This window comes from Pyricularia oryzae, chromosome 1, assembly GCF_000002495.2.
Source record: "Pyricularia oryzae 70-15 chromosome 1, whole genome shotgun sequence".
Classification (NCBI taxonomy): Eukaryota; Fungi; Ascomycota; class Sordariomycetes; order Magnaporthales; family Pyriculariaceae; genus Pyricularia; species Pyricularia oryzae.
The window spans coordinates 5,470,367-5,494,889 of NC_017844.1; the positions used below are offsets into that span (position 1 = coordinate 5,470,367).

Genomic DNA, 24,523 nt, shown 5'->3' on the forward strand with positions numbered 1-24,523 from the left:
CGAATAATCTGAAAGCCGAGATCCTGCGCCGCTGCCACGACTCCCCCGTCGCCGGTCACCCCGGCAAAGCAAAAACCTACGACCTGCTGTCCCGAGAATATTACTGGCCCGGAATGCTACATTACGTATCATTATGGGTAAAGAAATGCCAGACCTGCCGCCGAATCAACCCGTCCCGCGAAGGCCACCAGGGCCTCCTGCGACCCCTGCCCACTCCTGAACGCTCATGGCAACACCTGTCGATGGATTTTATCACACATTTGCCGCAAAGCAACGGCCACGACGCCATCCTAGTGGTCGTAGACCGCCTGACTAAAATGAGACACTTCGTCCCTTGTAAAGGGACCTGCAATGCCGAGGACACCGCCAACCTGTACCTACACCACGTATGGAAACTACACGGGTTGCCCCTGACGATAGTTTCGGATAGAGGCACCCAATTCGTGTCGAAGTTTTGGAAACACCTGACAACCCGTTTGAAAATCGACAGCCTGCTATCCACTGCTCACCACCCCGAGACTGACGGACAGACCGAGCGTTTTAACGCGTCCCTGGAACAATATTTGAGAGCTTATGTGGCCTACCTGCAAGATGATTGGGAAAGTTGGCTTCCCCTCGCCGAATTCACAGCCAACTCCCACAAGTCCGAGACCACCGGAACCTCCCCGTTTTACGCGACTTACGGATTCCATCCCCGCATGGGATTCGAGCCGGTACCCCTGAACCAGCCTTTGCCCGCCCAGCGGGATGCCGAAAAGCTAGCCGCCCGAATGGAAGCCATTCTGGAACAAGCCCGCGCCGAAATGACCGCCGCCCAAGCCCGTTACGAAGAACAGGCGAACCGACACCGTACCCCGGCCCGCCGGCTTACCGTCGGCCAATATGTATGGTTAGACGCACGGAACATCCAGACCGCCCGCCCGCAGAAGAAACTGGATTGGAAGAACTTGGGACCCTTCCGAATTTCTGAAGTGATTAGCCCGTACGCCTACCGTTTGGACCTGCCGTCGTCTATGAGAGTACACCCTGTTTTCAATATAAACCGACTAAAACCTGCTGACGTTGAGCCCCTGCCGGGCCAACAACCTGCACCGCCACCCCATTTGGAAGTGGAAGGTGAGAGAGAATACGAAGTCGAAGAGATCCTCGACTCCTTTTGGGAAACCCGCGGCCGAGGAGGCCGCCGGCTGAAATATATCGTCCGTTGGGCTGGATATAGCGAACCCACGACTGAACCTGCCGATTACCTGGAAAACGCTGCTCAATTGGTAAAGAATTTCCACCGTCGATACCCCCATAAGCCCGGGCCCCGGCCGTGACGGAGCTCGGCCTGGAAGGGGGGAATACTGTCACAGACCTGAAGGACAGCCACTGGGCTGTCGCTTAGTCATGACCCCTGTCACGTGAAGGCGCGAGGGCCGAGCGCCTCGCGCGCGTATATCTACGCGAAATCTCTGCAGTCTCCGATATGTAGCTCCTCGAGCTACGTCTTCGTCAACAACCACCTGCTACCCTGTACCTGGAAGACTAGATAGCCAATATACTCTGTCCTGTTACCTGATCGCCCGCACCTACCTGTCCGCCCTGCCTGCCCGTGACAATAACTGTGGTTTCCATTTTTTAAATATTCGAATAATAATTATAAACTTTTTATTATAAATTTGGTAATTAAATTTTGGTTTATATAATTTTTGTGAAAAAAAGGCGCAAAAATGCAACCGGCCTTTTTCGTTTCGTTAATTAAATTATCCTCCAATTGCATAATCCGATACGTCGGTTTCGATTTCGAAAAGTTTCGTTGGGTTTGGGACTTTGAAAATTAGTTTTTTGGTTATTGCGTTTCGTAATTATTTAAAAACTTATTATATTTATTCCGTCCACTGGAATTTTAAAAATTTTTTGGTTATATTGGTTAATGGGGTGGTAATCGCGCCGTATTTTTTAATAAACCTTTTATAAAAATTTACGGATCCGAAAAATGCCCGAATATCTTTTACATTCTATAATTAAAACCATTTTTTTACCGTTTGGATTTTCGATTTTTCCATCCTAATTTTTCCAGGAACGATAATATATCCTAGGAAATTAATTTGCTTATTATAAAAAAGATATTTTTCGGATTCAATTAAAAATTTAACGTTTTGCAATTTTTGTAAAATTATATAAACGTATTATTTATATTTTTCCAACTTTTTGGAAAAAGCAAAAATATTATCCAGGTAAATAACGACGAAAATATTTAAATATTCCCTAAAAACGTAATTAATTATAATTTGGAAAATTGCTGGGGCGTTGGTAAGACCGAAAAACATTATTAGGTATTTATAATATTTTCGTCGGGTGCGAAACGTTGTTTTCCACTTTTCGCCTTTTTTTATGCGGATTAAATTATATACTCTTTTAAGGTTTAATATTATAAACTATTATATTTAATAAAATATATTTCGGAATTTTCCTATTGTTAATTATATGCATTATTTTGCATGTAATAAGCCCACTTTTATTTGTATATAGCCAACTTTATTTAGTGCCGAAGTGGAGTGGGGAATGGTGGAATTCCGTTACTTTGTTAATGCAGGAATGCAATTTAAAGGTCAGCGAGTGGGGTTAGCTACCCTGTACCGGGTTTAATACCCACCCTGCACCTGCGAGTCAGCTACCCTGTACCGGGTTGAAAATTTCACCAAGTTAACGTTTAAATGCAAACCCAGAGATGGTTTGTATGCAAATGAGGGTGTTTTTTCAAAAACCCATACAAATTAGTTTTTCGGAAATTCATTCGCGGCACCGGAACCTTTTCTGGCGTGCGGACCCCCACTTCGATGTCGGAGAGTATGTAAGGGAAATAAAGCAAAATCTCCCCCAACCAATTATTTATCAGTACCAAAATTATAGTGCATTTCTACCTATTATTCAGCGCTTTTAGCACTGGTTATTTACCACGCCGCACCTAGGGTTTACCCCTATATCCCCTGTTAGCACCATTGTTATTAACAGTTATAGTGGACAAATTTACCAAATACGCCTATTTCCTATTATATAAAAAAAGCAGCAACGCCGAAAAAATCGCCTATATATTCCTACAAATAATTGTTAACAATTACGGACTTCCAGAAAATATTATTATAAACAAAAATAAATTTTTTATATTAAAATTTTGGAAATTCCTGATGGAATAATTAGGAACAAATTATAAATTATCCACAATATTCCACCCATAGACGGACGGACAAATAAAACGAGCCAACCAAATATTGGAATAATATTTAAAATATTATATAAATTACAAATAAAACAATTGGGTACAATTATTATTTATAATATAATTCGCCTATAACAATTTAAAAAACGAAAATATTAAAATAACCCCGTTTTATACCAATTATAAATTTAACCCTATAATATATAAAGAACTAAAAATTACGACCACGGTATTACGGGCCGATAAATAAACGAGCGAATTACGAAAATTATACCAAAAATTCCAACAGAAATTAGAATTTGTACGAAAAAAAATAATAAAATACGCCAATTAATATCGGATAAAAGGACCATTTTTCAAAAAAAAAATAACGTTTATTTTATTCGACGCAATATTAAAATATAACGACCTAATAGCAAATTTAATTTTAAGAAGTTTGGACCTTTTAAAATTAGTAAAAAAATCAGCGATACCAATTATAAACTATTATTACCAAATACCATAAAAATTTACCTTATATTTTACGTATTATTATTGGAATTAGCATTATACGGTACTAATATATAAAAAACGATCGAAATCGACGCAAAACAAATTTACAATATTAAACAAATATTTAATTACAGACGAAATTACGGCAAAATAAAATATTTTATTAAATGGGAAAATTATAAATATAAAAAAAATATTTGGGAATTTTTTAACCATTTCCAGGATTACCAGGAACCGCTCCGCCAATATTATTAGGAATTGGATTTGCAAATAAATTAACCAAAAAAAAGGACGACTTAAGAAAATATTATTTACCATTTCCAAAAATTAAAAGCCAACCAGGATTCGAAATTATATTACCAAACGAATTTACAAAAAAACAATTAATATACAATATAAAATAAAAATATTAAAAAAACGACGTATTAACGGAATATTGCGCAAAAATATTTATTTTATTTAATAATAAAAAATTTAAAAAACTTATCGGGAAAATCGAATTCCAAACAAAATTAAAATCCGGAAAAAACGATTCCAAGGATATTTTAGGCAAGATTTCGGCTAATTGTCGACGTTTCTCCTATTCCGCCTTTTTATATTCCACCCGATCCAATTTTTCCAAATTATTAATTCCGCGAAATATAATTCGCATTATCTTTTTAAACCACAATTTTTTTTATTTTTGCAAACGAAATAATTTCGCCTGTTGCATATAAATTTGCTTTTTAAACGCCTCGATTTCCGCATCCAATTTCGAATATTAACAATTAATATAACGGATTTAAATAGCGGACAAACCCAATATATTATACCCAAAACAATTGGAACAAATATATTCCATATAACGAACAAAATCCTAAAAAAATATTTAATAAAACGTTGCGCCTTTGGCACGGTAAAAATTGCAAAAAAGCATTTTAACGGTATCCGTCGATAATAGGGAAAAAAAAGGGCGTGGCGATATTCTGTCGACGAACGACCAGATTTTGGTTTGGCCATACGATTAAATATGGCGCAAAAAAATTAGCCAAAAAGGAAAAAAAACCAAAACAGGGATTAAAAAAATACGGATTATTTAAAAACCAAAGGGATTTGGCCAAAAGAAAGGAAACCTAATATTACAACCAAATAATTGGGCCGGTACCAGGGAGGCCAGGTGGGGTTATACCCCTTTTAACGATACCCGCCCAAAAAAATCACCGACCGGCAGAAAAAGGATTATATAAAAAAAAATCACGTAACCTTACGTAATTGCCAAAAAAGTAATTTTAATAATTATTAAAGGATTATAACAAATTAAGGGAAATGATTTTTGCGATTTGTAACAAATCAGGAAAAATTACATTCGGAATATAATTTATATAAAACACGTTTATTACCATATAAATAGATTCGATTTTAGGATTGTTTAGCAGCAATTAAATTCTAGTTAACTTTAATATTTATTTGAGAACGATTATAATTTCACCCCCAGTTATTGAGAACCCCAGTTACCCAGTTAAACGCTCAGTTGTTTCAACCCACTGTACTTTACCCCAAGAACAGGTTACCCCGATACCTTGATCGTAACATAAGGGCTTTCGTACTTGGGCTTGGCGGCATGGGTAATTTATACTCTTGGCGCACACTTCCTACGCGGCTCGATCTAGTCCCTTTTGGAAAAAAGAAGCATCAAATGTAGCACTAGCTGGCAGTGGCAGCCTGACACATTGTTGTGCGAGTAGGGTACTTGATTTGAATTTTAGATCTCTTGGACCGATTCAGCGAAATTAGAAATGAATGCCGGTACGTCGTTTGAAATAGCCACGACAACGGAAATCAAACACATTCTGGGTTGGGGTTACACTGTAACATGTCAAGTTTCTCTTCCCTTGCTTGACTAACCCAACGAGCTTGTAATAGATATTATAAGCCCCTATCCGACTTTGGATTTTGGAAGTGTGGTATTGTGACGATGAAACCAATTTGAAACGACTCAATTCATCGAATCAGAGGCCCAGGCTTATAGGACTTTCCGATTAGGAGAGGCCGCTCAGTCACACATAAGTTAAGATACTACGTTTTGTGGTTTTATTAATCCCGCATGGGCCTGCCCGCCTGAACTGCTCATGGTCTAAAGCGTCCTCTCCATTGGGTCTTTTATGAGCAGCACGAGACTGAAGGAACTACCGATCGAAGATTTCCTAAACAGTGTTGAAAGTTTCAATATCTGACAGCGGGTGCTCCAATGATTGGAGGTCCTGGGTAATGCGGACAACAAGGTCATCCACTTGAGCTTTGACGTCCTCAGCCTCGCCGATTGGGGAACGGTAATATCGCCCACGTCAATGATTATGGGGCTGGCTATCTAATGGCGCGAGTGAATGATTAAACCCGTTGATTCGACCTTTGCTTACTAGCCAGCATAGTCCCTTGGAGTTGTCCTTTTCGCCCGAGTCAGCCTGTTGCTCGTCAAGGCAGCCAGCAGTAACACAGGTCATGTCGCCGTGAGAAAACAGGTGCCACGTCGCCTTGTTACAGAGACGACGACGCGGTTATCTCTGAATATAATGGGGACTGCTGACTTGCACAGCACAGAACAGGAACACGGACAAAAACAAGGCCAAGGCCTGGATCCTGATGGTTGTACTGTGATTGCACTGGGGCGGCGGGCAAGGTCGCAGCTTTGAGAGTATGGAAGCGCTCGCTCAGGTGAGGCAGTAGACCTGCTGGACCACATGCTTGCAAATAGCTTTCCCCATCAGACAATGTTTGCGGTCACTGACAAAAGTACCGATGGCCATGTGCTTGATATCAATCGATGACTCGCCCATGGTTTCCTAGTGGAAGAAATGGTAAAGAGTTCGAGGATGGATACAAATTCATACAATCAGTGATTCTCAGCGTTTCATTCTCAGTGGAAAGCTTACACCCAAGTATCAGACAGCCGAACGCCATGACGAGATGGGCCGCGAATGTTCGCAGCTCTCAGCAACACGCCTAACGTCCAGTCACGGCAGACTGGCTGTAGACAGAATGATTGTAATCAGTGTCTATCTGGGGATGGGAACATTGTTGTTCAGGTTCTTCCGCTTGTTTCGGGACTATTTTTAATAGACCGCGAGAGTTGTCCCATCTTCGTACTGATATTTAACAACGTACGGCAGCAGCGCGGACAGTGCAGTTGGCAATAGCCTCATTGGACGAGGCGGCAAAGATGCGACGAATGCGAGGGTTAAAAACCAACAAAAAGCGATAAACCTTGGTTGGTCCTAGCCGGGGGACTCTTGCCGTCGCCAGGCCCGGAAACAGCAGTGCTCGGTTCATCCGACATATAAAATAATGCACGGGGAGGAGACACGGTCGCTGCGTCGAGGTACGCGTGCAAACAAAAGACCTATCCGAGGAAACGATCCACAACCCTCAAACTGCCGGCTGGCGGGCCACCAAGGAATTCTGAGAAAGAGGCAAGCATGGAGGAGATTGTGGGTTGAGTGAGTAGATTATATAGCATCGGCACCTTTTTGATGTTCAGACTTGTATACAATCCAGGGTGCTTTAGTAACGGTTCACCCATTTAGCCCCCAGACTAGTCTAGCCGCTGTGGAAGCTTCGAGGGCCTAGAGCAAGCGACGAGAGACACTCTCAACCGCATCAAGTAGCTCGTGGGGAATGCTGACGAATGGACAGTGTCCAGCCTTGACCGTCGCAGTAATCGCATCAGGTCCAAGCTGTGCAGCCATTTGTTGCTGGATCGGCAGCGGCACAGCGTTGTCCTCGGAGCAAAAGACAAACCCACACTTGACGCCGTTTGACCAAGGCTCGTAGGTGCAAGGGCTGGAGAAGAGCTTTATGGAAGTATGGGTCATATCCTCGATTGCCGCATCTCGTGTCGGGCCGTCCAGATCGTTGAAAGCCACCTGCGGCAATAGCGCGGGATTGGCCAGCACGCGGTCCTCCTGGGAAGATTTTCAACATTGCCCAGTGCGTCAGCCAATCAGTTGCTGAACCGTCGAGCTGCAGAAAAAAAAACAACCCATGCAGACGGAAGAAGGGCCGGAGCAAGCTTATTGGAGGGACTTACCAACACCTCCATCCAATCAAAAGGCCGTCCGCCCATCATGTCAAGCAGCGACCTACCCCTGGGCACCATGAAAGCAGTGACGTAAACGACTCCAGCCACATTCCCCACGCCCTCGACAGCACTGCTCGCGACCAAACCACCCGCGCTGTGGCAGAGCAGCAGCGCATCGCGCTTTTCCTCTGCCAGGCGCGCTAGCACGCCGCGGACGGCGGCAACATCGTCCTCGAGGCTTTTGAGCGGCAGCTCCGTGCCGCCAACTGTGGGGAGGGACACCAGAATGGCTTTGTGGCCGGCGGCCTCTAGCTCCCGGATGAAGCGGTCCCACGCCACAGGCTTTTGCCAAGCCCCTGGGATGATGACAATTGTGGTGGTCGACATGACTTTTTTTTTCAAGGGACTTTTGAACAATATCTTTGGATTGCTGCAATGGGGTAGGACAAATTCGGTCGAGTGTCGACACGGCAATTGCAATTGGCCGATCTATGAATAGACCGAGGTCCTTGCCGAGTAGCTGATGTCGTCCTTTTCTTCTTGTGCCGCAGCGGAGGTGTGCAGCATGCAGGGGAAAGTAAGGTCTAGACTTGCAGAAGGTCGAGGGGTAATGTAAGGAACCTAGGTATGTTGCAGTAGCCGAGGGCGAGTAAATGTAAACTCCCCCGGCGGGAACCTTGTTTTATAATAATGGCCAGCCTCAGTCCCTCTCGTGGACATTGCATCTGCTTGCTTTCCTGTGAAATACGACTGGGCAGATGTCATTTACGACAATCTCCAGCACCAAGTTATGGAAAACAATCGACATCTAACAAATCACCTCCTCTCCGTATGAAGGATTTGTTTTTCGCAAATCACATGCGCAAGAAAAGGGAGGCAAACTCTGCGAAAAGAAGCAACTCTTGCTTCTGCCACTGGTTCGGCATAGGCCCCCCGAATAATCAAAAGCAACCCGAGCTCAGCTCTGAAACGCCCCCAGAGCACTACGAATTTCCTACAGCTGAATATGGTCCACATCGTTGAGCAGCTTGAGCTACGGAGTACGGAGCTCGAGGTCCGCGAAAGAAAAGCCCCTAGGCAGCTGGGACACCATCCCTAGGTTACAGGTAGCACAATCCATACCCAAACGACGACAAAATCCAGAGAAATTACCGTGATCTGGAGAAGAAACAGTGTGTGGCTCAAATCCAGGGTCTGCTTTGCCTGATATCAAGGCCGATCGACCCCTTTGCCACTGGTTATGGCAGGTTCGACAAGATAACCCGCGAGGCAGCTGTTTGGAATTCTCGTCATTGAATTGTCGATCTCGCCCTGGCCGATCGCGCCTAAATCAATCGCATTTCTGAACCTGCTCCAGGAAAGTACCGTCGAGGCCTGAAAAATGCCAACCCTCTTCCGCAGATACGATGAGACGCTTGCGAGAGAAGAGTACATGCAGCACTTGAAGAATGTTGCAGCCACGCAGGACCTTTCCCAAGACACCAGGCAACGATCCCTGGGCTTGACGATAGGCTTCACCGTCTTTGCCACCGTCGTCGTCGCCATGCGCTTCTTGGCCCGGAGGAGGCAAGGGGCGGCAATCATGGTGGACGACTGGCTGACTGTGGTTTGTCTATTGTTGCTGTATGGCAACATGGCCATTAATATTGCCCGTGAGATGTCCTTGTTACGCCCATCGCTTTGTGACTTTTGCCAAGTAAACCTTGGGTCCTTGACAACTGACCAACAAGCTAACGTTTTCCTCTCGCTAGTCATCAACATTGGCGTGGGTTTGCACACGGGGTCTCTGACCTACGACCAGCTGGCCGCCATGAACAAGGCGCTCATCGGCGCAGAGATCCTGTACTTTACAGGCGTCAACATGTTCAAGATTGCCCTGCTGTTTCTATTTTTCCGCATCTTCCCGACCCCGACGGTTCGAAAGTACGGCTTCATCCTCGGCGGCATCTCGACGGGGTGGAACGTCGCGTGCACCTTTTGCGCCATATTCCAGTGCCTGCCGCAGGAGAAGCTGTGGAAGCCGTGGCTGCAGGGGGGCTGCATCGACCTGTTCCTGACGCAGCTGTGCGTCAGCGTGCCCGTGATCCTCCTGGACATTTGCATCCTCCTGCTCCCGCTGCCCCAGGTCTGGCGGCTCAACATGAACAGGACGCAGAGGGTGTTTTTGACCATCATCTTCCTGCTCGGTTCATATGTCGTCTTTACGAGCATCTATCGCTTCGTCATCTTTTTGGGCTACAACAATGATGACAATTCATGCAAGTACTCCTTTTTGGCAGAAATGGCCTCTTGGCCGAAAACAACAGACTTGGACTAACACGTCTACGACAGACACGCTCGGGGATGGCATCGCTTGGAACATCATCGAGATCAGCAGCGGCATCATATCCGGCTGTCTGCCCACCCTTGGGCCCCTGATACGGCCCATCTTCAAAGGCCTGACGAGCATTACGACCATGAAGTCCAAGTACGGCAGGCCATCAAACGCCGGGTACTCCAAGGATGCCCGTTGCAACACCGACGTCGCCACCGGAGGCCACGGCGGTGGCAGTCGTCACACCAGAAACCAGAGCAGCTTCGGCCTGACCGCGTCGTCGTCCAACGCCCACTTTGGGTCTGGAGAAATGTTTTCAGGGGCGCCGGCGGACGACCATCTGGAGCTCGACGCGATCAGCTCACACACCAGAGGTGCCAGTGGGGACGAGTACCATGGAAGCCTGGATTTTGGCATCTCCGAGGAAAATAGTAGAAAGGACTCCCAGATCGACTGGGTTATTCATGAGATAGACGAGGGTGGGACTAGCGAGAGTCATCAAACCACCACAAAGTGACAAGCCGCGCCATAGCATGCGTCTTGTTCTTGCTTGACGATGATGAGTAATTGTAACATTATATAAACGATTTATGGCCTAGTTTTGCTAAAGGAGCAGTGACCGTCCTTGGTTTCCCCATCGCTTTGTATGTCTGACAGTGGTATGACCCCTTGCAATGGGACGGAACTGACAGAAGCACCTCGACCACTAGCAAAAATACGTAACTATACGCTCTGGACATCACAAGGCTCCCAAGCTCCAAATCGAAACCACCCTCTGTCAATCTATAATGTAAAGGTTGTCTGCCTACCAGGCCGTCATGAAATTCCAAGTACTAAGAAAGTTGATCTCTGCATTATTATTGGAACATTGGAACAACAGGGAATCCTTGAAAGTCATTGTAGCAGGCGGCCCAGTGCATCGCGTGTCCACTCTCCCCCAAATTCTGAACAAATGGAAGGCCGACAAAACCGATCTACGAGCATGGCCGAGGCCACCTCGGTCCTTCGCGCTCTGGTGGCCGTCTTTGTCAAAGCCCCCTGGACGCACGACAAGACAGACTTTTAAGCTCGTCGAGTTGCTGGGCCCTCCACCCACCTGACCAACTGTGCTACTCCTTTACAATGGACCGCATATCCTCGCTACCGCATCAGCATGGCTTCAAGGCGTGAACATCGGGCGGGGCCAAGCCAATATGGGATGGAGAACACACTTGTCGGGATCCTCGAAGACGATGGACACCTCGTGTAGCGAGATGATGATGATAAAATAAGTCAAGCTTCCTTTTGATATGAGATTATCATAGCGCCACAGCCCCTGCCGCCAACGCATCCGCATCCTCCGCGGCTCCACCACCTCCGGCAATACGATCGTCTCTGCATTCCGATCCCCCGCTGGGAAATCCACCTTTTCCGATGCCACCGCCACAGGTCCATGATTGCATTTGGCGGTCCAAGTCGATGTGCATTTCTGCTCGGTGGCTCTTTTTACAAAACCAACAAGATTGTGTCGAGAGTGGTCCGGGGGTTGATCGCCCGGGTGGAAGGGATCCTAGCAACACATTCGCGCTGCCAGGGATTTACTGTGCCACTCATGCCCGCCGTAAAAACCGTTGACAAATCAAGCCAAGGCACGGTAGGTAGGCGCTGGCCAGTCGGGTTTACTTGTGGCTGTTCCAGAGGCGGCCCACAAATATGCGCCACTCGCCTACTGAACTAGAACGGTCTGGCACGGGTCTAGAATGCCTCGGATGCCCCGCAAGTCATACTCTACTGTACTAAACGTAAGCAGCTGTGCTGCCTCTTTTTTATTTCCACGCTAAGCCTTGCCTACTTTCATCTGGACCTATCCCGGTGCCAAACAGAAAACCCATTATACCACTTCACGTCGACAAAATAAGTCTTGAATGTCCAGTCTTTACATAACGATTCAGCTTGAAGAGCGGTACTGTCTTAAACCCACGGACTTTGTGCGCCTAGTTGTCGAGAGGTAACTCTCTCTTGTTTCTTGATATGGAGCAACCACCCCAAAGAATAAGTGCCTCTTGGATAGCTACCCGAGTCGGGCCTTATGGGGCTTTGACTACGACTTGGGTTCCTTTGACTTGGATACAAATGGCAGCTTGTTCTTGCAGCGTGTGAAGCCACCTTTGACTTTTCGGCATAGCTCATCGTATTCGGCTTTTTCGCGAGCGAGATCTGCATCCAACTGGCTCCTGGCCATGACGGAAAACGAAGCCATGGTATCCACATTTTCCCTGTTCATTTGTTAGCATAAAGGTTCATGAGCAGAACCAGATGATGTCACTTACCTTGGGTGCTTGTGTTCTGACCCTCTGACTGTATATTACAAGCCGAAGTTAGCATCCAAAGGCAGCTTGGAGAGGTAGAGAGAGTATTGAGCAGGTAATTACCGAATTGAAGCTGTAGAACCCCCTTTAATAAAGCGACAGATTGAAAGTCGGATCCGTCGGTGGAGCCAGCTGGCGGTGGCCCCCAAAATTTGGGACATACTACCAATGTGTCGCGACCCTCATCCACAGCAGTAGGGTGGCCATCTGTGCAGTCACTTTGGCGTAAAGGTTTGCAGCTTATCAAAACCTCCTTTCGCTCGTTGTTAAGTGCGACCCTACTGTCGAATAAGAATGTTCTTATCTGCTGGGTTCTCTGATAACTGTTCATTCGAAAATATTCACGGACTGAATTTGGATTCTTGTCTATGATCTTCACTCCGGCCCAAGCAAGGCTTTTTGCCCTGGAAGTGTGCCACGGTCAAATGTTAGCATGTATGGTATGAACTATCCTCGTTGAGCTTTTACAATTTACAGTACCTTTTTATCTGCTCATCCAACTGTGTAAGCTGGTCATTGGTGCAACTTTTGTCAAAACGGTGCCGTTTAGTAAGTAAGACGGAGCGTGTTTCCAGCTCTTTCCCGGCAAGGCGCGAAATCTCGGGTGTTTTTGCTATTAAAGCACCTTCGGCTAATAAGGTCAACCAGGTCAAACAGGCCAGGAAAATAGTATAGCTTTTGCTAGTGGGATACATTGTAGCTAAAATAATCGTTCACAACCAAGTGACGATGATGAAATAATATTAAAAGTTTGTAAGTCCGCTGAAATGATGGCTACTGGTGAAAGAGAAAGGTGGCCGTAAACTGTTAACAACCGGAGTGTTTCCTGCAGTGCACATCTTATAAGTCCATGGGCGGTTTTCAACGGACGGAAAGGCTGTAAGTTGTAATATACATGCTAAAAATAAATACATACGCAAAATTTAGTCAAGGTAGGCTATCCTCGCAATCAAAGAAAAAGTCTGTAAAAATTTGCGATTTCTGCTTATATACATCATGCGTACCAGGTTTGTGACTAGCGCAGGTTCTTGTTACGACCAGACAGTTGGGCCGGTACCAGAGAGGCCAGGTGGGGTCACACCCCTCCTGACGACACTCGCCCAAAAGAGATACCGACCGGCAGAACAACGATTACCTAAGGACAAGGCCACGAGATCTCACGTGACCTCACGTGACGGCCAAGGGAATGGATCTCTATGATCTGTAGAATCTCAGTTGAGAATCACAGATCAAACAGATCAAGAGAGATCACATTCGGAACATAGTCTATATAAGGCACGCTCATTACCATGTAGATAGATTCGATTCTAGGATTGCTTAGCAGCAATCAAACTCTAGTTAACCTCAATACTTACTTGAGAACGATCATAACTTCACCCCCAGTCATTGAGAACCCCAGTTACCCAGCCAGACGCTCAGTTGCTTCAACCCACTGTACTTTACCCTAAGAACAGGTTACCCGATACCTTGATCGTAACATTTTGATTGCTCCTGTTCAGTACTTTGCCTTGAAGCATACCGAGCAGTATCCGACAACATGTCTTCCCAGACGTCCAAGAACAACACCCCCAGCACCCCGGCTACGAGCAGCAAGGCGGCCCAGAAGGCCCCTGTTCGGCCCAAGGATGATAGCGATAGTGAGGACGAGGAAGACCAGCTCCGCAGGCAGGTTGCTAGGACCAACCAGGAGCTCCACGAACAGACGCTCCGCGCAACCCAACTCCAAGAGGAACTCCAGGCTCTTCGAGCCAGTGCTAACGTTACCTCAACCCCTCTTGATGGGCGCGAGAGACTCAAGCTTAACCCCCCAGCCACATTCGATGGCACACCTGGACAACTTAAAGGGTACCTCGTACAGGTACGCACTTACCAAGCATTCCATTTGGAAACTTTCCGCAGCGAAACAGAAAAAGTGGTACACGCGGCCACCTTCCTCCGAGGACGAGCCTTGTCTTGGTTCGAGCCTCTGTTGCAGGAATGGCTTGATGTACCCCCCGAAGAACGACGCCAAGAAGTCACCGACATTTTCTCAACCTTCGCAGGGTATGAACGCACCCTCCGTTCCTTATTCCAGGAACCCGATGAGAAACGACAGACCGAACGAGACTTGGCCAACCTACGACAAACCAAGTCAGCCTCCGCTTATGCAGCCGAATTCAGAAGGCTAGCAACAAGGCTGGACATGACCGAAGAAACCAAGATCCTCCAGTTCTACCAGGGACTGAAGTCAGAAGTAAAAGACGAAGTATCCAAACTCGACCGACCCGAGGATTTCCTCGAGTACGTCGAACTTGCCATCAAACTTGACAACCGGATTTACGAACGCCGACAGGAAAAACAAGGCGGACAGCGAATGTTCGTCACCTCGACTCGACAAGCCAACACGGGACGCAAGTACCAACACCCCCAACCCACATACCACAGAAACAATGGTGGATGGCAGCAGCCTCGTCACATGGCACCCCAGACCTACAGTACAGCTTATGGTACCCACAGTGGACCCATGGACCTTAGTGCCACACAACACAAGAAGCCCCGTAAAGACCCCAAGAGTGGCAAGTGTTTCAAGTGCGACAAGACAGGGCACATCGCCAGAAACTGCCCAAGAAACCAGGAAGATATCCCTGATTTTAGGGGCAAGACCGAAAAACCACGAGGACTTAATGCCACCAATCACCAGCAACTACGGCCTGACCAACACAGCACGATGAGCTGGACCACCTGCTACGATAACAATTGCATGGTACACAACAGCTCCAAAAACGACGCAGGATGGTACCCACAGAAGCCCCGAGGCACTCGAACCCTAGCAGTAGGAAACCGAGTACCCCTAGGGACAGGACAACCAACGAAGCTACACCGACAAGAGACCCAACTACCCGAACTCACGGACTCGGATGCCTCCGGAGAATCGGATGAGGAACCTTTGGGACAAACCCACCACATCAGGACAACCAATCAGTCCTCAACACAAGAATCAAGCGAGGATTCCGAGGAAGAGTCCAGCGAGGAAGAGACCATGCCCTCGAGCCAGTACAACGCAGCAAGGGAAAACAACCCCTACATATACGAAAAGAAGCATATCGACTTATACCGAGACGACCAATCAGTACAGTTTCCCGGATTGCCACTTTAGGCACAGATCCGACATCCTACAGGATCAGTCAATGCAACTTTTGGAGACCACCCGACCTTGGACACCAAACACCCTCAACACGCAGAGATCTTTTGGGCAGAATGCTTCCGAGACAACTGTGGACTCCACTTAAGCAGGAAGATAGTCCACAACTTTTTCCCACGACGACGCAAAGCAACAGGCATTCACGAAGTATATACCACAACCGACCTACCAAATTGGGAAATTAAGATAAGACTCAACACTGAGCCAGCCGCAATCTTCACACCTAACGACAACTACCCCATGGCGTGTTGCAACCAGAAACAGTTCCCATGGTATAAGTGCACCCGAAGCGTATACAGAGTATATATGCTAGCCAAAGCACAGGCCTGGCACGAACAGAAATCACGGCAACCAGGACCTGCACCAATGACCAGAATTGTGTGGAACCCCAACGTACGAGACAACGAGATAACCACGAACGCACGCAAGACACCCGTGCCAGCGAAACACCCATTTGACCTAGTCGAAACAAGAAGTAGCCGCACACCCAGGGACAAGAAAAACAAGGACCCACGACGCGAGTCCAGCAAGTCAAAAAACTAGGACAGCCAGACGGCACAGGGCACCGAACGGCGACAACAGGAACGGAACAAAGAACCCTGAACGCTACACAGGATACGATAGCAACACACGAACACATATTTCTCGACATACGACTCGATGGCAGACCCATACGAGCACTCCTCGACAGTGGAGCACAAGGCAACTACATCTCACCAAGGGTCGTAGCGAAACGACGGATACCTTGGCAGCAAAAGAAGGAACCATACCAGTTGCAGACCGTGGAAGGAGAGGCAGTTTCATACGGGAACAGCACCATCGAAACAGAGACCGTACACCTCTGGATGGAGAGCTATGGACGAAAGGAACAAATCACCTTAGACATTACGGAGATAGGGGACAAAGACGTGATATTAGGAATCCCCTGGCTCAGAAGGAGCAACCCCCGGATAGATTGGACAACCGGCCAAGTCCAATGGGAAGAGCCGTTAGCCTCTGAAGGAAAATCCGAGAAACGGACTTCACGCAACGAGCGTAGGGCACAGGAGCGAAATCAACAAAAAATTATGGCGCTATTGAGGAAAAGCGAGCCACGCCTGGAGCCAACATCGGAAGGATCGCGACTATCCATGAGCGAAGAACGATCGAACCTTACCACATTGATCGACAATATCCCGGCCGAATACCGGATGTATGGACGACTATTCAGCCCCGAACTCGAAACAGGACTACCTGAGCATAGTCCGTTCGACCACGAGATACCATTGAAAGAAGGAACACAGCCCAAATTCCACAAGATATACGGTTTGAACCCAACACAGATGGAGGTATTAGATGAGTACCTCGCAGAGAACCTCAAGAAAGGTTACATCAGACCATCAACATCACCAGCAGGATACCCAATCCTCTTCGTACCAAAGAAGAACGGAAAATTACGACTATGCGTGGACTACAGACAATTAAACGACATCACCATAAAGAATTGCTACCCACTCCCACTAATAGGAGAACTCCGAGACATGCTCTATCAAGCACAGTGGTTTACAACACTAGACCTCAAAGGAGCATACAACTTGATCCGCATGAAGGAAGGCGAAGAATGGAAAACAGCGTTCCGCACCCGACGAGGACATTACGAGTACCTAGTGATGCCCTTCGGCCTCACCAACGCCCCAGCAACCTTCCAAACCATGATTAACCACGTTCTCAGGGAATGCCTAGACATTTTCGTCGTTGTCTACCTGGACGATATCCTTGTCTTTTCCAAGACGTTGGAAGAACACAAGCAACACGTTCACACCGTCCTAAAAAAGCTACAAGACGCTAAGCTCTTAGTTGAGCCCGAGAAGTGTCTCTTTCACAGCAAGCAAGTCAACTTCCTAGGATACACTATCGTTCCTGGAGAAATTAGGATGGAGGAATCGAAAATCCAAGCAGTAAAGGAATGGCCTCAACCACAGAACGTAAGAGACGTTCGGGCATTCCTCGGATTCGTGAACTTTTACAGAAGGTTCATCAAGGGATACGGCGCGATTGCCACCCCATTGACCAACATGACCAAGAAGGACCTAGAATTCCAGTGGACGGAACAAACACAACAGGCCTTTGAACAGCTACGAGGCGCAGTAGCCAGAGAACCAATCCTTAAGATACCAGACCCAACGAAACCTTTCGAAGTCGAGACCGACGCATCGGACTATGCGATCGGAGGACAACTCAGTCAGCGAGACGAAGAAGGACGGTTGCATCCTTGTGCCTTCTTCTCACAAAAACTACATGGACCAGAACTCAACTACCAGATTCACGACAAAGAGCTTATGGCCATCATTCGAGCATTTGAAGAATGGAAACCACAGTTATCCGGAACTAAACACGAGGTGTTAGTTTACACGGACCACAAAAACCTGACCCACTTTACCACTAGTAAAATGTTGAACAAACGACAAATCAGATGGTCAGAATTCCTGTCAGAATTCCATTTTAGGATCATCTACCGAAAAGGAACAGAAAACGGCAGGGCCGACGCCCTCAGCCGAAGACCAGATCACGAGAACATAGTGCCAGAGGAAACACGGGTTATCCTCACCACAGACGGAAACGGAAACCTTCTACCAGCACACCGGAGCCTTATGACAACAAATACGGTAACCACACCAGAAGAGATACGGAAGATCCACGGAAACAAAGCCCACGGACACCAAGGAATTTCCAAGGCATGGAAACGGCTAAAACAACACCACAACTTCCAAGGAACACGACAAGAAGTACGAGAAGCCATTAAGGATTGCGAACTTTGTGCCAAGAGCAAGTCCGCAAGACACAGACCTTACGGACTCCTACAACCCTTATCAGCCCCCAGCAAGGCATGGCAGACCATCACAATGGACTTCATCGTCAAGTTACCACCTTTAGAAGAACCACTCACTAAGACCAAGTACGACAGCATATTGGTTATAGTGGACAAGCTTACCAAATACGCCTACTTCCTACCATATAAAGAAAGCAGCAACGCCGAAGAAATCGCCTACACCTTCCTACGAGTGATTGTCAGCAATTACGGACTTCCAGAAAACATTATCACAGACAGAGACAAGCTCTTCACATCAAGATTTTGGAAATCCCTGATGGAACAGCTAGGAACAGACCACAAGCTATCCACAGCATTCCACCCACAGACGGACGGACAAACAGAGCGAGCCAACCAAACACTGGAACAATACCTAAGATGCTATGTGAACCACAAGCAAGACAATTGGGTACGGTTGTTACCCACAGCACAGTTCGCTTACAACAGCTCAGAAAACGAAAGTACCAAGACAACCCCGTTCTACGCCAACTATGGATTCAACCCTACAGCGTACGGAGAACCAAGAACCACAACTACGGCACCGCGAGCCGATAAACAAGCGAGCGAGTTACGACAACTACACAAAGAACTCCAGCAGGAACTAGAGTTCGTACGAGAAAGAATAAGGAAATACGCCAATCAGCATCGGATGAAGGGACCATCCTTCAAGGAGGGAGATAGCGTCTACCTCATTCGACGCAATATCAAAACACAACGACCTAACAGCAAGCTCGATTTTAAGAAGCTTGGACCTTTTAAAATCAGCAAGAAAATCAGCGACACCAACTACAGACTGTTATTACCAGACACCATGAAAATTCACCCCACATTTCACGTATCACTACTGGAACCGGCACCACACGGCACCAGCACACAAGAAACGATCGAGATCGACGCAGAACAAACCTACGACGTTGAACGAATACTCGACCACAGACGAAACCACGGCAAAACAGAGTACCTTGTTAAATGGGAAAACTATGGACACGAAGAAAACACTTGGGAACCCCTCAACCACCTCTAGAATTGCCAGGAACCGCTCCGCCAATACTATCAGGAGTTGGATCTGCGAGCAAGTCAGCCAAGAAAAAGAGGACGACCTAAGAAAGCACCACCTACCATTCCCAGAAGTTAAGGGCCGACCAGGACTCGAAACCATACCACCAGACGAACCTACAAAGAAACGATCAGTATGCAACACAAAACAAAAACACCAGAAAAACGACGTACCAACGGAATGTTGCGCAAGAACATTCATCTCATCCAACAACGAAGGATTCAGAGGACCCATCGGGAAAGTCGAATCCCAGACAAAATTGGAATCCGGAAGAAGCGACTCCAAGGACACTTCAGGCAGGACCTCGGCTGATCGTCGACGCTCCTCCTGTTCCGCCTCCTCACGCTCCACCCGATCCAATTCCTCCAAGTCATCAATTCCGCGAGACACAGCTCGCATCATTTTTTCAAACCACATCTTCTTTTGTTTGCGAAGACGCTCGACCTTCGCATCGGCCAAACGAACTTTCTCGTCCGCCCGGCGACGAGCCTCCTCCGCAGCCTCTAGCTCCTCCTCCAGCTTGGCATGCTGTTGGCCAATCTTGCGAAGCTGAGCAGGCGAAATTCCAAGGACATCGCACCCCGAACGGTTCGACCGCAAACACTCGACACACCGAGAGGAATCTTGAGGAGAAACCGCACATTTGGGTATTCCCCTCGACTCACAAGCAGAACAAGCAGCCATCTCCACCGTCGACAAAAGCAAAGAAGAAAGAAGGGCAGAACGACGCTCTGTCGACGAGCGACCAGATTTTGGTTTGGCTACACGACTAGACATGGCGCAAGAGAGTTAGCCAGGAAGGAAGGAAAACCAGAACAGGGATCAAGGGAGTACGGACTACTTAAAGGCCAAAGGGACTTGGCCAAAGGAGAGGAGACCTGATGTTACGACCAGACAGTTGGGCCGGTACCAGGGAGGCCAGGTGGGGTCGTGCCCCTCCTGACGACACTCGCCCAGAAAAAGTCACCGACCGGCAGAACAGGGATTACGTAAGGACAAAGCCACGTGACAGCACGTGACTGCCAAGACAGTTGATCTCAAACGGACAAGGGATGATCTCAAAGATCACAACCTGATCTCCAGAGACCCTGGGGAGTCTTTAAGATCAGAGACCTTTCAGGAGAGATCACATTCGGAACATAGTCTATATAAGGCACGCTCATTACCATGTAGATAGATTCGATTCTAGGATTGCTTAGCAGCAATCAAACTCTAGTTAACCTCAATACTTACTTGAGAACGATCATAACTTCACCCCCAGTCATTGAGAACCCCAGTTACCCAGTCAGACGCTCAGTTGCTTCAACCCACTGTACTTTACCATAAGAACAGGTTACCCCGATACCTTGATCGTAACACCACATCACTGCTAGGGCGGGAGGTATTCGAAAGGGCGAGATACTGGTCATTTATTGACGAGCTGTTTGTGGACACCGACCAAGACCATTCTTATTCTTTAGAGAGCGTTCAACTGGATTGAGGAACATCGCTTGTGTCTGGAGAACATTGTGTGCAAGCAGTATTCTTACAAGGCGATTGATTCCTTTAGTGGTCAAACTTTTTTCTCCCTTTGCTCCAAGTCCCAGAGCCCTCGCGCACAATGCTCCCGCTATAGAAAGCATCTCTGCTCTATATGCATTGAAACCCTGCTCAAGAATTGTCTTGCAGCCTATCCTTCTTGTTCTCTTCGGTTGATCTGGCTTCCGAGCGCCATTTGCCCGTTCAGCTATCGAATCTACGTTCATCGTGGTAGTTTTTGAGCGAGTAAACAGGCTTGTCTCCGTGGAATGCTTTGACATGCGTATACAGTGCTACCCGGTTCGAGATACCATCCTTGCAGTGAGGACACTGGAAAGGCTTCTTGTCGCGCTGCGCCTCGGCGATTTGCTCTGCAAATTCCGCTTTCCAAGCAGGCCTTTTTTCGCTACCGCTGGGGGCAATGGAACTTCCCGAGGTGACTGTCTGGGCTTGGTTCACATCACGGCTGTCGACCTCGGAGCGACCTCGGGTAGGAATGGCGATGGTGCTGATGGCGAGTAGCGCCATGAACTTGGAAATGTGGATTATATGCATTTTGAGACTAGAAGGCAAATTCCAGGGTTTTCAACGATTAAAATATGGCAGCCCGCGGTTATCAAGGATAACTAAGAGAACAAGTTGGGAAAGAAATAGCAAGACAAAAGGAAAAGAGGAAAAGAGGAGGGCAGGAGTGAAGAGAACAGGTAGACCAGTCAAGATAGACGATCTCGCATTGGCATTATAAACCATGCCCCTGTCGCAATACCCTTATGCTGAACATCATCTCCACTCGATCTCGCTCAGTACCAGGTTGTTGGTATGCCAGGATAGTACTCGAGCCAACATCCTCGCATGCTCTATGCGCAACGTCGGTCCCCCTTTCGGATTAGGGTTCTATCTAGCTGCAGCTGCTTGCGCAGGTACGGCGAAATCCAGATCTACCATAGCGGATGCCAGTCCCGATCGGCGCCCCCGATTTAATTAAATTCGCAGTAAGCCAAAAGGGTTCATGGGCGGATAACGAACACTTGTTCTCGCGCGACTTTTCGTTCCCCGACTTTTTGGTCTCTTCGAAGCTTCAATTGCACGAATGTTGCACATGCAACACATCACTTGGTTGCTCTTCTGCAATGCTCTGATTTGCCCAGAGATAATCAAGCGGGATTGAGCAGGGATGTATATCTCAGCATGATATCTGCAAAACAATAACCGGATTCTTTCATCGAATTCTTTAATGCCAAACTTTCCCATAGCTCCCGCAAATTGATGATGTCACTCGCGGCTCGACCAAAATAACCATGCCAACAACAAAACGGGTGTCGTTCGTGTCTCTCCCCGAAACAAACACACCCAAAGATGCAGCCGACGAGGTCCCCACCCAGCATCGGGCCCTCGTCTTCACATCGACGGCCACGGGCCTCGAGTTGAAAACAGTCCCGACGCCGAGGAATCCACAGCTGGGCACCGCGCTGGTCCGCGTCGAGGCGGCCACCATCCTGTCCTACCAGGGCGGCATATACAACGGCACGCGCCAATACCCACAGATCGCCTCCCCACATTCCGGCGGCTACAGCGGGGTGGGCCGCATAGCCGCCGTGGGCGCCGACGCCACCACGCTGCGGGTCGGGCAGTTCGTCTTTGCCGACTGCGACGTGCGCGCCCGCGACGGCGACGGGTGGTTCCTCGTCGGCACGCAGACCGCCTGCGACGCCGGCGCGCGCCGCGTCAACGACGAGGTGTACCGCGACGGCGCCTTTGCCGAGTACTTTACCGTCCCGCTCGAGAACTGCCACCCCCTCGACGAGCCGCGCCTGACGCGCGAGCTCGGCTATTCGGTCGCCGACGTCGCCTACATGAGCTACCTGCTCGTCGCGTACGGTGGTCTGCGCGACGTCGGCCTCGAGCCCGGCGAGACCGTCGTCATCGCGCCCGCCACGGGCGGCTTCGGCGGCGCCGGCGTGCTGACTGCCCTGGCCATGGGGGCGCGCGTCGTCGCCATGGGCCGGAGCGAGCAGGAGCTGGCCCGGCTAAAGGTGCACGCCGCCGCGGGGTACCCGGGGAGGGACGACATGGTCGAGACGGTGCGCATCACGGATGACGAGGCGGGGATCGCGGCGCAGCTGAGAGCGCTGGGAACCATCGACGCGGTGCTGGACTTTTCGCCGCCCGAGGCAGAGGGGTCTTGCTACTTGAGGTGCGCCATCAGGTCGCTGCGGCCAAAGGGCAGGGTGTCGCTGATGGGCTTCTCGACGGACTTTGCCGACCATGCCGTGGTCATGAACAGTCTCTGTCTGCGGGGCAAGGTCATGTACGAGCGAGACGACGTGTCGCGGTTTGTCAAGTTGCTCGAGCGGGGGCTGTTTCCGCGCGGCAAGGACTTTGTCGACACCAAAGTGTTTAGGCTCGACCAGGCAAACGAAGCGCTGGACGCCGCAGCAGAACATGCTGGGTGTGGCCGGTCTGTGGTGTTTGCTCCTTGAAACCGAAACAGTTTACTGCGAGTTTTAATGTTCCAAGATGGTTGTGTGCCTTTACGGTGGAGTGCACAGCTTGCATATATTTTTGTAGTGGCCAGGCATGTAGCCCAGGCCTTTCCGGGTGTTCCAGTGCTTGGTTACAACACCTTTTTCCTCTACGATAGGCCCTTAATTCACTGTTCCAGAGCCGCACGTATGGCTCAACGTTTAGTCTCAGCATTGGCCGTTGATGCATCCGTCTTTGGCACTGAGGCTGTGTTTGACTGCTCCCTGAAGAAGCCTTGCCTACACCTGAAGCTCCAGCTGCTTTGGCCGAGGCCTGCAGGAGGTGCTCGACAAGCAAATGAAGGCGATTTTGTGGCGTGCGTCACAAAGCGCCAAGATTATCCAGTCTGCTTTATACTTGAAGGTTGTTTTCCGCGTCAGATCGGTCCGCCAGACTGCGAGGATTGCTGCCGTGCTCCAAACCACCGATGGAAACTGAGGCTGGATGACTGGCTGCCTCAAATATCGGGGCGGCTGGTACTTATTGACCATGCGCTCCTTCAACTCTGTGCTCCTATACTTGCCAGCAGTCAAAGGCACAGGAATGCGGCGACAGAATCCTCCCTGCAGGAATATCTCTAGTACAGCGGTAGGAGCGGTGTCCTTTGTCCCAAAGCTCTTGTTGCAACGTGCCCGAAGCATCTCGTGGTGTTTGTTTCCGAGTTGTGCAAGTTTTTCTCTCAACCAGTCACCATTTTGCCGCTGGTCAAAAGACAAAGAGTTGCGTCGTTGTCAACGAACCATGTCTCGTGATGAACTTCCTCGCGTAACTGCTTAAGAATCTCTTTCAGAGTGCTCATGGCCTGATTGTCAAGCAACTAACTGTCTTGAATCCGACGAATGGCAGTCGATAGACAAAATAGTCGATTGTCCTGCCTAGTTTCATTTCTTGGTGACTAATGGCAACTAGGCGATCCATCCCAGCCAGGTTGTGTTGGGGCCTGCTCTATGCAAAGTCTCATGGCCAGGCAGCTTTGACAACCACTC

General features: G+C 48.4%; 9 protein-coding genes across 9 annotated transcripts; 3 read left to right on the top strand and 6 right to left on the bottom strand.

Annotated features, from left to right (window-relative positions):
* Nucleotides 1–2,491: 2,491 nt before the first annotated feature.
* On the top strand, nt 2,492–2,954 carry MGG_16384 (uncharacterized protein; the record flags this gene model as incomplete). The annotated part of the gene is made up of 3 exons (XM_003710328.1): nt 2,492–2,606; nt 2,764–2,832; nt 2,896–2,954. Coding segments are annotated over 3 exons (243 nt in total), but the record flags the coding sequence as incomplete, so codon positions are not given.
* A 3,427-nt stretch (nt 2,955–6,381) lies between these two features.
* MGG_16385 (uncharacterized protein) lies at nt 6,382–7,024 on the bottom strand (the record flags this gene model as incomplete). Its single annotated transcript, XM_003710329.1, has 2 exons — nt 6,836–7,024; nt 6,382–6,513 (listed from the first exon to the last, which is right to left on the bottom strand). Exons 1-2 carry the CDS (start codon nt 6,998–7,000, stop codon nt 6,382–6,384), a joined length of 297 nt encoding a protein of 98 aa, XP_003710377.1. The 5' UTR covers nt 7,001–7,024.
* Nucleotides 7,025–7,074: 50 nt separating this feature from the next.
* Nucleotides 7,075–8,149, bottom strand: MGG_13101 (uncharacterized protein). The gene is made up of 2 exons (XM_003710330.1): nt 7,758–8,149; nt 7,075–7,632 (listed from the first exon to the last, which is right to left on the bottom strand). The coding sequence occupies exons 1-2, from the start codon at nt 8,133–8,135 to the stop codon at nt 7,294–7,296; spliced, it is 717 nt and encodes a 238-aa protein (XP_003710378.1). The 5' UTR covers nt 8,136–8,149; the 3' UTR covers nt 7,075–7,293.
* An 870-nt stretch (nt 8,150–9,019) lies between these two features.
* Nucleotides 9,020–10,698, top strand: MGG_05514 (uncharacterized protein). The gene is made up of 3 exons (XM_003710331.1): nt 9,020–9,400; nt 9,500–9,934; nt 10,080–10,698. The coding sequence occupies exons 1-3, from the start codon at nt 9,130–9,132 to the stop codon at nt 10,577–10,579; spliced, it is 1,206 nt and encodes a 401-aa protein (XP_003710379.1). The 5' UTR covers nt 9,020–9,129; the 3' UTR covers nt 10,580–10,698.
* A 1,107-nt stretch (nt 10,699–11,805) lies between these two features.
* Nucleotides 11,806–13,394, bottom strand: MGG_05515 (uncharacterized protein). The gene is made up of 5 exons (XM_003710332.1): nt 13,327–13,394; nt 12,891–13,236; nt 12,474–12,814; nt 12,372–12,399; nt 11,806–12,317 (listed from the first exon to the last, which is right to left on the bottom strand). The coding sequence occupies exons 2-5, from the start codon at nt 13,103–13,105 to the stop codon at nt 12,143–12,145; spliced, it is 759 nt and encodes a 252-aa protein (XP_003710380.1). The 5' UTR covers nt 13,106–13,236; nt 13,327–13,394; the 3' UTR covers nt 11,806–12,142.
* Nucleotides 13,395–19,570: 6,176 nt separating this feature from the next.
* MGG_16386 (uncharacterized protein) lies at nt 19,571–20,139 on the bottom strand (the record flags this gene model as incomplete). The annotated part of the gene is made up of 3 exons (XM_003710333.1): nt 19,571–19,612; nt 19,674–20,045; nt 20,110–20,139. The coding sequence occupies 3 exons, from the start codon at nt 20,137–20,139 to the stop codon at nt 19,571–19,573; spliced, it is 444 nt and encodes a 147-aa protein (XP_003710381.1).
* Nucleotides 20,140–21,133: 994 nt separating this feature from the next.
* On the bottom strand, nt 21,134–21,656 carry MGG_05518 (uncharacterized protein). Its single transcript, XM_003710334.1, has one exon. It carries the CDS (start codon nt 21,567–21,569, stop codon nt 21,219–21,221), a length of 351 nt encoding a protein of 116 aa, XP_003710382.1. The 5' UTR covers nt 21,570–21,656; the 3' UTR covers nt 21,134–21,218.
* A 445-nt stretch (nt 21,657–22,101) lies between these two features.
* Nucleotides 22,102–23,765, top strand: MGG_05519 (alcohol dehydrogenase). Its single transcript, XM_003710335.1, has one exon. The coding sequence runs from the start codon at nt 22,313–22,315 to the stop codon at nt 23,492–23,494; it is 1,182 nt and encodes a 393-aa protein (XP_003710383.1). The 5' UTR covers nt 22,102–22,312; the 3' UTR covers nt 23,495–23,765.
* An 11-nt stretch (nt 23,766–23,776) lies between these two features.
* MGG_16387 (uncharacterized protein) lies at nt 23,777–24,178 on the bottom strand (the record flags this gene model as incomplete). Its single annotated transcript, XM_003710336.1, has 1 exon — nt 23,777–24,178. The coding sequence occupies one exon, from the start codon at nt 24,176–24,178 to the stop codon at nt 23,777–23,779; it is 402 nt and encodes a 133-aa protein (XP_003710384.1).
* Nucleotides 24,179–24,523: the final 345 nt, after the last annotated feature.

What these genes read in the sequence shown, in the direction of transcription:
- MGG_05518 (XM_003710334.1), bottom strand. Translation starts at nt 21,569, where the DNA reads ATGCATATAATCCACATTTCCAAGTTCATGGCGCTACTCGCCATCAGC.
- MGG_05515 (XM_003710332.1), bottom strand. Translation starts at nt 13,105, where the DNA reads ATGTATCCCACTAGCAAAAGCTATACTATTTTCCTGGCCTGTTTGACC. An exon ending in TTGGATGAGCAGATAAAAAG is followed by an intron (nt 12,815 to 12,890) that starts GTACTGTAAATT and finishes GCACACTTCCAG; the next exon opens with GGCAAAAAGCCTTGCTTGGG. An exon ending in TCAGAACACAAGCACCCAAG is followed by an intron (nt 12,318 to 12,371) that starts GTAAGTGACATC and finishes ACAAATGAACAG; the next exon opens with GGAAAATGTGGATACCATGG.
- MGG_05519 (XM_003710335.1), top strand. Translation starts at nt 22,313, where the DNA reads ATGCCAACAACAAAACGGGTGTCGTTCGTGTCTCTCCCCGAAACAAAC.
- MGG_05514 (XM_003710331.1), top strand. Translation starts at nt 9,130, where the DNA reads ATGCCAACCCTCTTCCGCAGATACGATGAGACGCTTGCGAGAGAAGAG. An exon ending in CATGGCCATTAATATTGCCC is followed by an intron (nt 9,401 to 9,499) that starts GTGAGATGTCCT and finishes TCCTCTCGCTAG; the next exon opens with TCATCAACATTGGCGTGGGT. An exon ending in GACCATCATCTTCCTGCTCG is followed by an intron (nt 9,935 to 10,079) that starts GTTCATATGTCG and finishes CGTCTACGACAG; the next exon opens with ACACGCTCGGGGATGGCATC.
- MGG_13101 (XM_003710330.1), bottom strand. Translation starts at nt 8,135, where the DNA reads ATGTCGACCACCACAATTGTCATCATCCCAGGGGCTTGGCAAAAGCCT. An exon ending in TTGATTGGATGGAGGTGTTG is followed by an intron (nt 7,633 to 7,757) that starts GTAAGTCCCTCC and finishes AAATCTTCCCAG; the next exon opens with GAGGACCGCGTGCTGGCCAA.